The 17560-nt window shown below is 36.8% G+C and overlaps 1 protein-coding gene across 3 annotated transcripts in view; it reads right to left on the bottom strand.

Annotated features, from left to right (window-relative positions):
- The window catches only part of LOC131065635 (beta-hexosaminidase 3), a 147934-nt gene that overhangs the window by 112708 nt on the left and 17666 nt on the right, over nucleotides 1–17560 (bottom strand). For all 3 annotated transcript variants that reach the window (XM_059215876.1, XM_059215874.1, XM_059215875.1), the window contains one exon: nucleotides 1805–1875. In XM_059215876.1, coding sequence (XP_059071859.1) covers nucleotides 1805–1875 — 71 coding nt within the window. The remainder of the gene's footprint in view (nucleotides 1–1804; nucleotides 1876–17560) is intronic.

Consider the following 17560-nt stretch of genomic DNA (forward strand, 5'->3'; position numbering starts at 1 on the left):
TATTCAAGCTTTTTACATAAATATTTATTGAATATTGAATCTTCTTAGCATGTTTTCCAAAAAAAATGTGTAATTTTAACATGGTATAAAGCAACTGGATCTGTTGTGTAAATGACTAAAGATATGTAAGTTCAATTTTGATCATGGAAATGAGGTACAAAAACAATCATTATCTGTGCCTGCAAGGATTGTTTATATTTATATGAAAACTTTGGTATCCAACAGTGCAAAGTTGTATAGCAAGACCAAGTCTGAGCACCACATATAAGATGATTCACCAATACAAGAAACAAACATAATTGTGAATGGATGTCTAGAGGAAAACTTCAATAGAGGCAACGTGTCATCCAAATCAATGGAATATCCAACCATACCACCCACGCTTGACCTTTTAGCCTACCTAACCTAAAAATCAAATTCACTTGGCATATTACTTTGGGCTCAACCACATGGGTTCGTGCTAATGCAGCATTCCCCACATTAGGGAAACAGGCTAATAATTTTAAACTAGGATAAAAAACTATGCCAAAGACAGACAACATGGTAAGGTGAAGCAATCAGCACTAGCAAAACATAAAAACCCTATTCCAAAATGCTTGTGGAAGGTTGTTGAAATGTCAATAGATATCCAAAATAACCTAAGGGATGATCACCACAAATCAAATCCTTCTTGGGAACCAATGATACACGTTCTAAGCCAAAAATCGGTAAAGGCTCAATTAACCTTATGATTGGTATCAATCAACTAGTCAATTGTGAGTGATATAATTAACTAGACAATTACTATATTAATGCATCTGTAATTTTAATTAGTAATCACTTCATTGACTTAATTGACACATTCTACTTGTCCTTTAACTGATCCCCCCTACGCCTGAATTATTAGCTAATCAACCAAGCAATTACACAAATTTGTATTACTTGTGTGTTAACTAATTAATTTGGTTATTATCAAATTTATTAATTAATCAGTCAGCTATTCCATCAACCAGTTTATTAATTAATTTGTAATCATCCTCACATGTCACTTGATTCCTTCCCTCCCCACATTATTTTTTAGTTTTCCTTCAGATTAACTCCCCTTCCCTTTCTCTAGTTTTCCTCTCTTTTATTCCCTTCGCACTACTAGTGCCAGCCACTTACCATGTTTCATCTTCCCCCACTAATATTTATAACTCATAAGAAAAAACCGTTTTAGTTTCAAGCATTGTATTATATTATTTCTTTAACAATGTATCCACTTGCAATATCAGAAAAGTAAGAAAATAGATTTCCATTTCATCACAGTACGTATAGAAAAGAATCAAAAGGAAGCAGCTTAAGTAGTCCAAGATTCTGAAGAGACAATATGCCCCAGAAGAAATAATCCACAAATAAGCTGAGAAGAAATACTTAAACTTGTATGTGAAGGTCCATAGATACAATAAAGAAGTGTGGGAATGGAACAATCCTAACCATCAAAAAAGCTAGAAAATCAAACCCGTTATCCAACATTTTCTATTGTGTGTGTGTGTGTGTGTGTGTGTGTGTGAGAGAGAGAGAGAGAGAGAGAAATCAGAGTTCATTTTCTTCAAGCATTCTAAGTGATTATTTTTCACAAACCTTAATCTTTTAAAAGGAATGTCCATCAAAAAAGCTATAAACTCAAAACCTTTTTTCAATATTTTCCATTTTGAGAGAGAGTGAGATATCAATGTTTATGTTCTCCAAGCATTCTTCGTGATTGTTTATTGACAAACGTTAATCTTTTAACAGCAACATCTAATAAAACTTTTAGAAAAATATATAAAAAGAGAGAACCTACCAACTTTGAGTAAGCCATAGCATCAATCACTTTCTTGATTATCTCTAGGGGTTGAAAATGCCGTGATGTATCTGCATTAACATTTCAAATTGCAAATGAAAAGGGTAAGAATAAGTCCATTGCCTAGGCTTAAATACAAATAACATGTCCTTTTCTCTTGTAATTATTACTGTTGCAATAATAAAATTCAAAGGTTAAATGATATCAACTCAATATGAATGTAAGAAGAAGATTATATGTCAACCAGAATTTATTGGGCCCATGATGATGATCCCATTCTATAGCTTTGTGAAGTTCTACATATTACTTCTATTTATCAGATGATAAAAGTAAAATCCCTATGGAGTTTATATGTTTTTGAAAATGGTCCAAAACAAATTGTCATGCCCCTGCCGTGTAAGACAGATTGCAGCTTAATAGACGAGATTAGGGCAATAAAGTAATGGAAATTTAAAAGGTCCGGCTGAGTTTATCATCTTTGCTAGCTGACCAGAATAACCTAAGTGATATATAAACTAGGGCCAACTCAAATTAATGAAGAACAATTAATTTAGGGATGACCTGATGAAGAACAATTTCTTGTAAGGCCAACCACGAATTAGTTAAAATAGCAATTTATTTTAATGGGCTGACTAAGTGACTACATAAAGGCAGCAAGTCTATGTGAAAGGGTGCATCCCTCCGAATGAAAAGGCATAACCCCAGCTGTAAAAGGTATATAAAAAAAAAAGATCAGCTTGAGAGAAGGGCATGAGCCACGGGGAATTGAATCATTTATAATAAATTATATTGGGTTCTAGAATATGCAGATCAGCAGAATCATCAACCAGCAAGTACAGTTAAACTATTGCCATAGAGCAATTAAATCATCAATAAAGATGTCTATATTGAATGGCCAATGTGTTCAAATAGCAGCTAGTTCGGAGACCTATATATAATGTAACTTGTGGATAGGACAGGCCCTATAAATGTAACTTGTAATTTGGTTTGACCCTAATTGGGCGATGTACCTTGTGGTCCTATATTGAATGTAACTTGTAGATAGGGTAGGGCCCAATATGTATTTTGAGCAATTATGTAATTGGGCTGGGCCCAAACTCATGCAGCGTGTGGTAAAGGCAATCAAGCAATAATGTCTTAATAGGTCAAGACCTATTTGGACGATATACATAATATTATTATTAGATTAACAAGGCAGGCTAACTTGAGACTTGACACCACAAGTCAAGTATATAAGCAAGTCATTTGCATAGCATAATGAATTAATTTCACATACAAGGCGAATCATTCTTAAGGCTGTCAACACATGTAATCTGCTCTCCAACTTTTGGTGATCTCTCTCTCTCTCTCTCTCTCTCTCTCTCTCTCTCTCTCTCTCTCTCGCTCGTGCGAACTTGCTCCTCATCCATTGTGTGAAGGCTAGCTGTTAGGTGATGCTATCAAAATCTTGCGAAGTGAATGAAGACTTGCCTTGAGCGAATTTGATGCTGATGATAAGGGCTACAATCTCCATTATCAAATAAAGAGGAATTCAGATCTGCTATCTTGCTGGTTGAACAGCAATCTGAGATAAGCACACTTGCCTTGTAATTGCCTACATTTGAGATAATACACATTGTACTTTGTGGCTGGGTTTTTCACCTCCAAGAGGGAGGTTTTCCCAAGGTATTGGTGTCTTGTTTTGTGTTTTTATTGTTGTTACTGTTCTGTTATAACCTGATTATTTAAGATTAACATCTGATTGCTTAAAATTAACACAATGGAATGAAAAGCAGGAGACCTGATCAGATGTACAGATCTGCAATCAGTAATCAGCAGACTAATAATCAAAGAAGGGAAACAATTCAATTAGCACCTTTGCTCATAAAGAGCAGATCAGTCATAAGATATAAAGCAAATCAAGTAATCATTCCAAATCTAGCATCATTGGATCATATAGAGAAGTCAATCGATTATAACTAGATATCTAATTTCAAAACTGATAAAAGGATAGTCAGCAGACTTTGATAGGTGCTTGGCCCTAAATCAAGACGTAAGGTTGGCAATTTACATTTCCTTAATATGCTCCATACCTCATTTGGTGATGCTATGTAATGTCCCCTTTCTAGCTAGTTAATTTGTGATTCGTCGCTAGCCTACTTCTCCATGGTCCCATGGGATAACTTGGATGGTGAAGGGATTAGAGGATATTTGGCCTAGGCATTTCCAGTTTCAAGCCAACCGAATTGATTTGATGCAATTTTGGGGGAATTACTATTTTTAGCAAGTCAGCTGGTGTAATGTCCCCGCAATTTTTTTTCAATTTATTTATAGTTACAATCACAACAAGAACCTGTTAAGATTAGGAAATCAAGATACAATAATGCTGAAATTGTAACCCTTTCACTTTCTGATCACCAAGTGCCCAATATGGGAAGGTGAGAGCATACGGTCTTGAGGGGATCGTTAGCTTCAAATAACTGGAAATATTACAATGCTTGGGCGACAATCCATTCCCTTCTGCTTATACAGTAGATGATAGAAAACTAAAGAAATCACCTAGCGGTAAACCAACCAAGGACAAGCCAAGAAACTGAAATAACAATCACTCAACCAATTATCCAGCGGGAAGACTAGGAATGAAATTAACAGTCAACTCTACCGCTTATGCAACGGGAGGATAGTAATACAAAATAAGATATAGGCAGCAAGCCAGCCTCGTCCACTTGTTCAGTGGGAAATGAAGAGCAATTTCCAAATATTACTTGCTGATAGTGCTACTATTCAGCATTACAATAATCATCATGTTTGCAACAAAGATGAATCACTGAACATAGTTGCACATATTGCTCAATCTACTCCACAAGGTACAAGGGACTCTCCACACAAGAAAAACATTCCAAACTCAAAAATCTCAAAATCTGATAAACTCCCAGCATGCTGAAAACACACAGACCAGCAACACCAAATCCCACTAAAACACTCACAACTCCCTCAAATCTTAACTGAATGACATGAAACTGAAAGCATATGACTCCTAGGAGGTAGGCAATCAAGCCTAGAACAACAAACTATAACAAATTGTCCCAAATGCATTATGCACGCATCCCAAAGCACTCAACCACATGGTACGACCAGCTAAGGGGGTGATTTGCTAAAATAAAATCCAAGACAACAATTTAAGCTCTATAAACTCACAAAATGAATAGCCTAAACCAAACAGAGAGATAGAGGAAATACCCAAAACGAGAAGAATAACACACTGAGACTTACGAACAAATACCTTCTTCAGCACACCACACGAACAACCTGGACACTCCAAAACTCTTCCAAAAATCAGAAAACAAAACAGAAATCTGCGACATTATTTTCAATCCACTCCTCTGAGATGAAGAGCAGGCTCTAGCTTGACTAGTTCCTATATTGCAAGCAATGACTAGGAGGTACGCGTTCCCCGAAGCTTCACTCTGCATTTTGATAGTACTTAGTTATAATATTTGCTCAAAGATCCCAAATAAGAGGCCAACACTCATATTTATAGATTCTGAGGGCTCAAATTCAAATCCAAATGGCGCCCAAATTCCCCTCATTTCACTTGCATTTCATTTCATGACACCTTCTAGACTTGGCGTTGCATTTTTCATATTTTTCCCTTAGCATATGGCATCCAAACATTACACCCTCCTTAAGTCGAACTTTTGGAGATAACTTAAGGTGTATAAATATAATGCATTTGTACTTTGGCATCCCACAAGAGGGTGAAATAATTCGCCAAGTAGACTTAGGATAAAATTATTATTTCCTCCTTTCCTAAGTCGTCAAAAATAATCAAATATTAAAACCTTGTGCCTAAGGTATTAATATATTAAAAATACCTTCTCCTCAAAGACTAATTATTGCCAAATTGAGTCGGAGACTGAAGTGCTCGAAATCACCAAAACTGAACTGCTAAAAATGGTACTGCCAAATATAGTACTTACTAAAAATAGTAAGTCCTGAAAACATCACCAAAAGATTTCTCTTCAAACCTCGTGAGTGAACTCAGAAAACCAAAAAAAACCCTAAAATCTTGACAGTTGCCTCCAACTTACTAAAAATAGTAAGTTCGGAAAACTTCTCTAAACTGGATGCATGTCACACCCTACAAAGCTCTCAGAAAACCCAGAAAGAATCCACAATCTAAATTGTCGAATTCCAACTCGTCAATCATCAAACAGCTCCTGCAAACCTCCACAAAAGTTGGAAACCCTAATTTCTACTTCCAGTTAGCCTATGAGTCTTCGGGATAGGCTAATGGCCAGCTGAACTTCTCATCATTGAGAAGGGAACATTACAGCTGGCTAGGGTAGTGACTCAACATTTCTAGTGCATTCCTGAATCGAAACAATGTCGGTGATGATAGTTGAATACCGACTAGGTAATTTACTTCTAATCGAAGATATTTATTATTTAACGATAAAGTTTAAGTTATAAAGTTAAATTAAAATGTTTAACTTTGTGGTTATTTAATAACTTTAGTGGGACCATAAATATAAGTGTTAAAAGAGTTGAATGTCCCCTTTCTTTAAAAAGGTACATGGGTGCCTTAATGAGGAGATTATAATATTAAAATAAAAGCGATTTCTATTATCCCACATTGCCTGTGAGTTGGGTCAACTTCCTTGGAGAATGAATAAATAGAAGGTTTGAGAGCTCTTCCAACATGTTGGATTTAATAAGAGTTTATGAAATTGTTTGGAGAGTTCATCTTCTAGGGCTTGGATGATGAAATTCCTCTTTGCTAACAATCTCTACGCTGTTGCAAGACACCGTCTGGAGGTTTAGTTTGGTGTTCAAATTAAGGTAAAATCTAATTGCTTCAATTAGCTATTACTTCAGGAGGCTGACTTGAGACATTGAAATTGGGATTGGATTGAAAATTATTATTCTCTTGGCTAGGCCGTACCAATTTGATATTTGTTGGAGTTTGTGTTGAGCCGTACTATCTTAGAAAGTATTTTACAGCCTTGGGCAATATTAGAAAGGAAAATACAGGTCTGAAACAAACTTGAAGGGGGGGCATACCAATCTGGACATCATCTACAGCCAGCCATACAAATCACAAATACCTAGCAATGGGTCGTACAGGTTTGAAAGTGCTGAGGGAGGGTGTCATACTAGTCTGAAACCACCTTCAGGAGTGTCGTCTAGGTCTGCAATCTACAGCAAGGGAGCCTTTTCACATCTGAAACCAAATTAATGGAGTTGTACCATGCTGGATTGTAAAGTCAAGACTCATTAATGCTGTTATTGTATTTAGTAAACATTCTTATGTTTGGAGCAGCAAATTTGGTACACAAATACTATGTAATGCTTATTATTTGAAGAGAAATCAGAGTAGTGAACTATTGTTATTGTTTCTCAAAGTTGTTGGTGTTAGAATAGAGGAAGTGTTTGGCTCATTATTGTTGATATTAATATAGAAAGCTGCAATATCTATGTTTGGTGTTTATTTGTGTTTATCAATCCCTCTATATCTTTGCAAGTAACTGTAAACTCAGAAAAAAACCAAAATCAGAAAACTCCATAGTCAACTTGCAAGCAAACTGTTTGACAAAATTACAGTGAGTGGGAAAGGCAAAAAAAATAGTGGCTAGCAAGGGGGCATCTTACATGCTAAGGAAAAATATAGGAATATCGCAATAGATGACATTATAATTGGTATCAAAGCATCGTTCCTGCCAGCCTGATGGGCAAACAGTCAAAGGGCTCTAGAAAGGGAAAAGAAGAAAATTGCAACAAGCAACAACCATAACCAAGACAACACAAGGAGTCAACAAATGGAACATGAATTGAGGGCTTTTATGGTGAAAAATGAACAAACAACTCAAGCCCTTCTTCAAACCCTATAGAATATAAACAATGCCTTGAATACTCTTACACCCAACCACAGAAATGGGAGAAAAAACGTGGAGTTAGGCCCTCTTTCTGGCTCTAAGTGGCTTATGAGAAGCAAGGTGGAGTTAGGCCCCTTCCTGGCTCATGGGAGCAAAAAGGTGAGGTAAGGCCCTCTTTCTAGCTCTAAATGGGTTATGAACAACAAGGTGGGGTTAGGCCCCCTTCCTAGCTCATGGGAGAAGAAAGGTGAGAATAGGCCCTCTTTCTAGCTCTAAGTGGCTTAAGAACAACAAGATGGGGTTAGGCCCCTTTCCCAGCTCATGGGAGCAGAAAAGTGAGATTATGCCCTCTTTCTAGCTCTAAGTGGCTAATAAGCAGCAAGATGGGGTTAGGCCCCCTTCCCGGCTCATGGGAATAGAAAGGTGGGGTTAGGCCCTCTTTCTAGCTCTAAGTGTCATATGAGCAACAAGGTGGGGTTAGGCCCCCTTCCCAGCTCATGGGTGTAGCAAGGCAAGGTTAGGCCCCCTTCCTAGCTCCTAACAAACCCTTCAATGCACTTGCCTTTTGCAGATCCCAAAACTTCTTTCCTCCTTTGATCCTCCCACCCTACAAGTTAAAAATAAATCAATGGATGCATTCTAGTCAATAAGAAGGGATCTAATAATACTTGTATTTGTGTGTATTCTCCGTGTTAGTATATTTTCATGTGTATGTTTTGTGTTTCTATGTGCATGCTCCATGTTTGGTTCATACCTGATGTGTTTCCAATATGTCTACCCCAATGATTACTATAAACATATTACTAGTATCATTTTTGGTTGATCTAGAATATGAGAATAACCAAGAGTGAACCAAAAGATATGAATGTTTTTTAGAAAAGAACAATTTAAGGTCATAGTTGTGTGTCATACTTCTAATCCTCATCTTAATATATGGAAGACTCTTAAATTTCAAACCTTGCCAATTTCCAACTCTAGATTATGTTGTTGCAAGTTTTAGCCCAAATTCACAACTTAGGGTAATACTAGGGTTACTGAAGCTAATTATATCATATGGAGGATCTAAGGATTACAAATCCCCAAGAGATGATTTGAAACCCTCGCATTTGCAAAGATTTGGTTAAACCCTGTCATTGCTTGAGGACAAGAAAATTTGGGAAGGGCAGACCGACATGCCGCTGCCTTGTAGGACAGATCACAGCTTAATAGATGACATTAGGGAAATAAGTTAAAGGAAATTCAAAAGGACCGTCTAAGTTTATTATCTTTGCTAACTATCCTGAATAACCTAAGTGATGAAATAAACTAGGGCCGACACAAATTAATGAAGAACAATTTATTTAGGCCGACCTAATGAAGAACAATTCCTTGTAAGGCCAACCACAAATTAACTAAAATACCAATTTATTTTAATGGGTCGACTAAGTGACTACATAAGGGCAGCAAGTCTATTTGAAAGGGTACATCCCTCCGAATGAAAGGCATAACCCCAGCCATGAAAGGTATATAAAGAAGGAGATTGGGTTGAGAGAAGGGCATGAGCCATGGGAAATTGAATCATTTATGGTAAATTATACTGGGTTATAGAATAAGCAAATCAGCAAAATTATCAACCAGCAAGTAGGGTTAAACTCTCAGCCATAAAGCGATTAAATCATCAATAAACATGTCTATATCGAATGATCAATGGAATGAAAAGCAAAAGATCAGATCAGATGTACAGATCAGCAATCAGTAATCAGCAGACTGATAATCAAAGAAGGGAAACAATTCAATTAGCATCTTTGTTCATAAAGAGTGGATCGGTCTAAGATATAAAGCAGATCAGGTAATCATTCCAAATCTAGCACATCGGATCAGACAGAGAAGTCAATCGATCATAACTGGCTATCTGATTTCAGAGTTGATAAAAGGATAGTCAGCAGACTTTGATAGGTGTTTGCCCCTAAATCAAAACTTAAAGTTGACAATTTGCAATTCCTTAATATACTTCATACCTCACTTGGTGATTCTAGGGCAAAATATAGGAATATCCCAATAGGGGAACATTACAAATTTTTATGTGCTTGAATCAAAATGGATTTGGTTTAAAAAATGATGCACCAAACTAACAGAGTTCTATCTTTAATTTTGTCTGAAATTTTTTGATATACCTCGAGTATTTTAATATCTCTTGGCACATTTCAATTCCAATTTAAGATGAATCCAGGCTTGTGGCTGTCATTATCAAAAAAGAATTTGGAGTCAATCACGACATATCAATAATCTCAAACCATCTTGATATATTTCATTGCATTGCATAAGTGTAGATAATCAGGCAAAAGATCAAGACACAACTATTATAAAGGCAAAAAATTAAGTGTTTGTACATAGTCCAACACCTATGCACATTATGTCATTTCTTCTCTATCTTGCATTGTAAGGAGAGGTCCATGATGTGAAAAAGAAGCCTTACATACTATGATATAGGTTCTGGTTCAGATCTTGGTTGGGATTCACAGATTCAGTTCGTGCATGTGGAAAAACTCTTTTGGGGCTGGGTTTGTTTTGGGTTCATCCATACAAAAAACATGTAAAAATCGTTAAAATGTATATTTGTAGAAGAAACATACATATTTCTCAGTATCTTTTATCTTTATATACAAGAATATTTATAAACCATATAAAATGTTAGTAAATTAATATATTATATAACTATAATACTATAGAAATATTAATAATTATAATATAAACATATAAATATTATATTTTTTTAAATAATAATATTATCAACAAGATCCACTAAAGTGTAAAGTTGTTGAATTTTCCAATCTATCAGCAATAATTCACAAATCTCCAATGCCACATGTAATGTCCCCTTCTTAGTAAGGAGAAACTAGTGGTCTACTAGCCTATTCCAGAGCCCTGTAGTCTGACTGGAATCAGGAATTAGGGTTTCCCATTTTTGTGGAATACTGCATGAACCAATTGATGCTTGTTTGGTAGGGATTCTTCGATTCCGATTATGGATTCCTTTTGGGTTTTTTGAGGGCTTCACAAAGGTATAACATGCATCTTGTTCTGAAGTGATTTTTTAACTTACTATTTTTAGTAAGTTGGTGGCAGTTGACTGGATTTTGAGGTTATTCTGGATTTTCCAAGCTCATTCACGGGGTTCGACGAGCATGTTTTTCAGAGTTGTTTTCATGACTTGCTATTTTTATTAAGTGTCAGTTTAGGCAATACTATTTTTGGCAATCTGGGGCAAAGCTCCAATCCAGTTCAAATTAGTGATTTCCTACACTTCAGTTCATAGTTTGATTTGACAGTGATCAGTAGTTGATTTATAACTGATTAATTAAATATTATTACTTTATCCTAAAGTTTGATATTTAATTATTTTTACTGATCAATTTTTGGAGGAACGACTTAGGAGGGAAAAATTATATCATTTATCCTAAGTCATGTTTTATTTCCCTAAGCAGTTGGCATAAAAAAATGAATGTATTTCATGCTCTGTAATGTTAATGTGTTATAACATGGCGATTTTTGGAAAAGTGTGACTAGGGAGATTGGGAAAGTGGACGCCATGTAATATCCCCTTCTTTTTTTCAACACAACGAGATTCACCCGTTAAGGTTAGAACAATCAAACTTCCGCAGAAAGGAAATGCTGAAAGTAACCCTTTCACTTTCTGATCACCGCAAGCCTAGTATGGGAGGGTGAGAGCATACAATGTCAAGGGAATCGTTAGCTCAAATAACTGCTCGAAATGAAATCTCAAATACAATACTAGGTGGCAAGCCAGCCCCTTCTGCTTATCCAACGGGTGTAAGAACTTCTACAGCATTATGGTGGTGCAACCAACCAATTAGAAGATTACAAACTAAAAGAACAATAATCACTCGACCGCTTATGCAGCAAGAGGACTAGAAATGAAATAGCAATCAACTCCACCGCTTATTCAGCGAGATGACTGAAAACGAGATTACAAATCAACTCTACCGCTTATGCAGCAGGAGGACAGTAGGCGGCAAAGCCAACCTCTTCCACTTATGCAGTGGGATTAAGAGCAATAATCCAATTAGTAAGTACTACTAACCAGCTTTACAATGCACAAATATGGATTACAAATTAAGAGAAAGCACTATCCAAAAGATAGGCGGCAAGGCCAGCCTCTTCCACTTTGCAGTGGGTCTAAGAAAGATCAATAGAAATTGTTGTTAGTACTACTACCAACATTACAATATGAATCATAGAAGATAAGAATGAAGAACCAACAGCTGCAAACAATTACCAAGATCTTTCTCTCCACACAAAAGAACCCACACACCCTAAAACCAACTCCACACAAGAAGACACTCCAAATCGGAAAATCTCTAAATCTGATATAATCCCAGCACGCTGAAAACACAGACCAACAACACCAAATCCCACTAAAACACTCACAACTCACCCAATTATTAACCGAATGACATGAAACTGAAAGCATATGATCACTAGGAGGCAGGCGATCAATCCTAGGACAACAAAACATGGCAAACTGACCCCAATAATTTATGCACGCATCCCAAAGCATTCAGCCACATGGTACATCCAGCTAGGGTACAATTTTGCAAAAATAAAATCCTAAACACCATTTTAGACTCTACAAACTCACAAAACGAATCGCCCAAACCATAAAAAGAGATAGAAGAAATACCCAGAACGAGAAGAATGACACACTGAGATCTGCAACCAAGAATCTACTTCAGCACACTCTGCGACCAGCAACAAAAACACTTAGAAATCCACACAAATCTTCACTACATTGGGTCCAATCTGCTCCCCTGGATGAGAAACAGTCATACATTCAACTAGGTGCTATCTCTCAAGAACGAAATTGAGGCACTAGGAGGTATGTGTTCCTCGACGTAAGAGTCTGACAACATTTTGGCAGCACTTCGTTATCAAAGAAATAATGGATACCAAAAACAAGAGCCCAACACTCTTATTTATCTTTTAAAAGCTCCAAATTCAAATTCAACTCCCTCCAAAATGCCATGAAATGAAATGAAATTACATCCAATTTGGATGCCCAAGCAAAAATAATATTTGCCTTTATTTTAAATCATGTATTTTCTCCAAAAGGGACGCCCACTTAACATAAGTCAAAATAATTCTTAATTCTTCAAATTGACCCCCTCAAGGTAGCAAATATACTTGTAATATATTCATAAATTGAGATATGGCGTCCAAGGAAATGCAGTGAATTATTTCATAAAATTAACATATTTCTTTCGAAGGCGTCCATCATGCCTTATAAATAATTCACTTATAAAATATTTTTCCTCAACCATGAAGTTGTGCAACATAAGCTCAAACTTGCCAAAATAGCTCCAAAAATGTTGGAAGACCAACTGCTCAAACTGAACTGTCAAAAATAACCATCTAAACTGACCTACTGAAACCCTACTAAAAATAGCACTACTAAAAATAGAACTTACTAAAAATAGCATACTGCTAAAAATAGTGTGTCCAAATGCATTTTAACCACATAATGAGCAGCTATCACAACTTACTAAAAATAGTAAGTCCGGAAAAGTCTTTGGATTCGTTTGCATGTCACACCATCGCAAGGCTCTCTGAAAACCCAAAAACCTAGAAAAATAAGTTGTCCTCGCCCCCACTTACTAAAAATAGTAAGTTCGAAAAAGACCTCAGATTCAGTTGCATGTCACACCATCGCGAAGCTCTCTTAAAACCTAGAAGGAATCCAAAATCAAAACTATAAAATTCCAACATGCAAGCCACCAAAACTGCCAAAGCATCCTACTAGAAAATAGGAAACCCTAATTTTTGCCTCTGATTGACCAACAGGTCTCGAAATTGGCCCACAGTCCCCAAAACCCACTAGAGTGGAAAAGGGGACATTACAGTACACCCTTCCCAAAATTGCTTGTCCTCAAGCAATGCCACCACAACTCCAGAAAATTTTAAACTGGTCCTCACCAGAGCAAGTATGATCCTAGGGTCCCATGTCCGTCTCAGAAAGAACCCACCATGTCGATGTTGTGCCACTCTGATCACATTAGTGAAAACACCATGCCAAAACTGGACTAACCTCCCTTGTAACTCCAAAATGTTACCATCCATGATATTCAAACTGAAAAATCTTGAAGGATTGAAATCAATATCAACAATGCCACTGTTTATCACAAGCCTGGGCAATAGGAAATTAAGTCTACTCAATTCACAATCAAGCTCCACAACATATCTCCCCAAGGTGTCAAGCAGAGCCATGACTGTAAATGTGACTTCTCCAAATCTCCTTGCAAGGAGGAAAACAATCCTTTGCAGGAGCTCAACAAACGCATTCACATAACTCCACATGAATCTACTAGGCCTCAATTGAATTAGTTTGATACAACCATGGAGACTTCTGAAAACTCTTACAGTTCCCACTCCAAGCACCTCAGAAATGGTGAACCAAAGAAAGCAAAGGTTCGTTGTTCCAACCATAAGAAGAGAGAGGGAATAAGGATAACCTCTGCTTAGAGCTTGAACACTTCCCATACATGGATACTAATTACCCCAACTCGCCATACCTCTCATCTAAGACCATAACCCATCCTGCTAGGAGACGCTGAAGTATGAAAAAGAGAAAACCAGTAGCCCACCAAGTTTGAAATGATTGACTTGAGGTCCGATCTTGGGAAAATCAGCATCCAAGAAGATGAACAGTTGCTGCAACACGGGAAAACATCATCCAAAACAACACATCTACTTACGTCCAAGGCTGGAAATATCCTGTCTAGTGACTCCAACTCCACATGGAACCATCCTTTGCTCAGAATATCTTTCCAATCCACTAGTTGATGAGCAAAAGAAACCATCAAACACATTTGTTGATCAGAATCTGAACTCATGTGTAAGCTAATCAGATTGTGGACAGTAGTGCTAACACTCATTGTCACAACTCCAAGGCTCTCTGAAATATGAGCCATAGCATAAAGAAGTTCACTATCCTGGACCAACTTAGGAGGTAAACTGTTAAAGTTTACAACACAAACCTTCATAAAGAGAACTCCTTGAGTTTGGAAGGTTTGAAATAAACACTAATGAAGTGCCATCTGATTGAAGTGCTCTACATAGAGGACAACAGTAGTACCAAAGAATTTTCCAAGTATAAGCATGAAAGTTGAGCATTCCAATGCTCAAAAATAAATCAAAAGTGGCTGGAAAACGCCTCCAAGCAATCTCCAATTGAAAACTATTACTTGCATGACCATAGAAATTGAACCAACTCCCTTGAATGAGAGAAAACCATAAAGTGAAGTGACTAATCTACATCCACTCAGCAAGCCCAAATCTGAAAATATGATCCATTCTTTTCCAAAGAAGATGCCCAAGAGTATGCATTTGATCAATGCTCCAATTTTGAAATAATATCTCATGGTTGCAAATTGCACCTAGGTCTCAAACTCTGCAATGTGATCCACCCTCATCACTAAAGTCATAAGGAACTCCCACATCAAACTTGGAAAGTGGATTAACAAATGTCCGATCAGCATTTGTATCAAACAACAGATTATCAACCTCTTGATTACTATCGTAGTCATGCTCCACCCAAACATTCTACTGCTCCAAAATCACTTTTTTCTGATCTTAGGGGACAAAGAGAAAGATCATACTCCTCCTGAATGCAATCAAGCTCCTCCATTACCTGATTGATCTCCTTGTCCATTTCTCTATTCTCTTGCTCTCTTAAATGTTTGGCCTCATAGAGCTGATCATTTGCTTCAAGAAGCGTCTCTTGGACACTTTTGAAAGCAAGCCTAGTGGAATAAAGCTCAATGGTGAGCTCACTAACCTCTCCCCTCAATTGCTTATTTAAAGAAAAAGTCTCATCTGCAAACTTGGTGGCAACATCTCTATCATGCATCATGTGTAAGAAAACCAATTTTATTCCCTCCATTGTGTTCTTGATCATGTGCAAATCAGCAAGGGGAACATTTTATTCACATTGGTCTCTTGGTGTAATGAAGATGAATTTTTCAACTAGGCTTCTAATGTCATCCAATCTAGATAAAGTGTTGGCCGTACTTTCCTGGAGGTGCCTCAGGTTGCGTGCTTCTTTTTGTAGGCATTTTTGGTGTTAGTCTTTGCTCCTATCTTGGTCGCCTTGGTCATATCTTCCATTTGCCTGTGTTCGTGTGCGATTTGGAGTTATTTCGAGGAAGTTGTGAGTCTTTCAGAGTTGTTGGCCCATTCCTGGAGTTGTTGGTATTTTACATCAGATTTGGTTATTTGTGTTTTAGCTTGTATTTGTCTGAGTTCCAATGTTATAATTCCTAGTACTTCATTGTATTCATCACTGTAATTGTTGGTTAGTAGTACTAACCTCTATTGTATATGAAGTACTTCATTGTAATTCCCACTGCATAAGTGGAAGAGGCTGACTTGGCCACCTGCAGTGTTTGTAATTCAGTTTGTTGTTCAATCCTCCCGCTGCATAAGCGGTCGAGTGATCTTTGTTTGTAATCGTCCTCCCACTGCTTAAGCAGTTGAGTGATCTTTGCTTGTAATTGTCCTCCCACTGCATAAGCAATTGAGTTGAGTTGTTTAGTGAAAAGTCCTCCCCCTGAAATATTGCGGTAGAGTGATTTGTGTGTGAATGTGTTCTTGTTCCCTTGGCTCCAAGTTTCCTTGTTTTACCTGTTGGAAAGTGGAAGGGGCTAGCTTGCTGGCCAATATTGTAATCTGTATTTTCAATGTTGCATCTAACGATCCCCTATCACCGTATGCTCTCACCCTCCCAGTCTGGGCTCTCAGTGATCAAAAGGTGTAGGGTTCCTTTCAGTTGGTTTGGATTGCATTATTCTAACCCTAACGGGTGATTTGTGTGTTTGTAAAACTATTAAAAAACAAAAAAAAATCGTTGGGGATATTACACCACAAAACCATGTTCTTTAACCACAAAATCTCATTGAATGACTACTTGTTGGGAGCTCGAGCCAGCAATAATATATTATTATTAGAAAACTTGAATGGATCCTTTTTGCACAGAACCAGATCCCGAATTTGGTATGAACTCAACCCAGATCTGATAGCTTCCCCCACCTATCCAGTAACATGTCTTAAATGCAATGAAACAATGACAAAAAGACTTCTATGCTATTAACCATGTGTCCATGAAGTTGATATTTCGTTGTGGATCCACTCATCCTATTATCATTGACTGATTTGAATGTAGGTCAACATGACCTCTTGACTTTCTTTCCCCGCTTATCCTTCTAGTTATGTGTGTGTGAATAAAATTATCAACTGCATTTATAGGGGTTCATTTGAAAGTTTGTGCAATTATTAAAGATCCTCTCACCTTTATTAAAGATCCTCTGATAGTCATTAGGCAAGCATCTTGAATACACTTCGCCTATGATTATTTATTGTTATCACATTCCAAAAGATAAATATATTTAATGCTACCAATATTGTATCTTCATTGATCACTACCACTTCAATACATTTATATATTCCATATTTATAACATAAAAAGCAATTAAAAAACATAAAATTGAAGGAAAAAGTACTGGATGGTTGGCCTAGGAGTATTAAAGTAATATTATATTATTTAATGGTCATTTAGGATAGTTTCGTTTAATTAGTTACCTTCTAATTTAGCTTTTGTTTATAATTGTTTCTTTTAGAAAAATTGTCTTGTAATTGCCTATATGTAACTTTGTTTTCATTAATCGATTATCCAATTACCACTTCATGGTATGAGAGGAGGACTAAAATCTTTTGCAAATTTTTAATAAAAATTTGTATGCAATTCTAAAAATCGCGAAAGTTTTTTCTTGCTGAAAAATTGTGGGTTTGTCTTAAAATCGTGCAGATTTTTTTGAAAAATCATGGATTTTCTTCAAGGATTTTGAAACAA

Source organism: Cryptomeria japonica, unplaced genomic scaffold (genome assembly GCF_030272615.1).
Source record: "Cryptomeria japonica unplaced genomic scaffold, Sugi_1.0 HiC_scaffold_319, whole genome shotgun sequence".
In the NCBI taxonomy this organism is placed as follows: domain Eukaryota; kingdom Viridiplantae; phylum Streptophyta; class Pinopsida; order Cupressales; family Cupressaceae; genus Cryptomeria; species Cryptomeria japonica.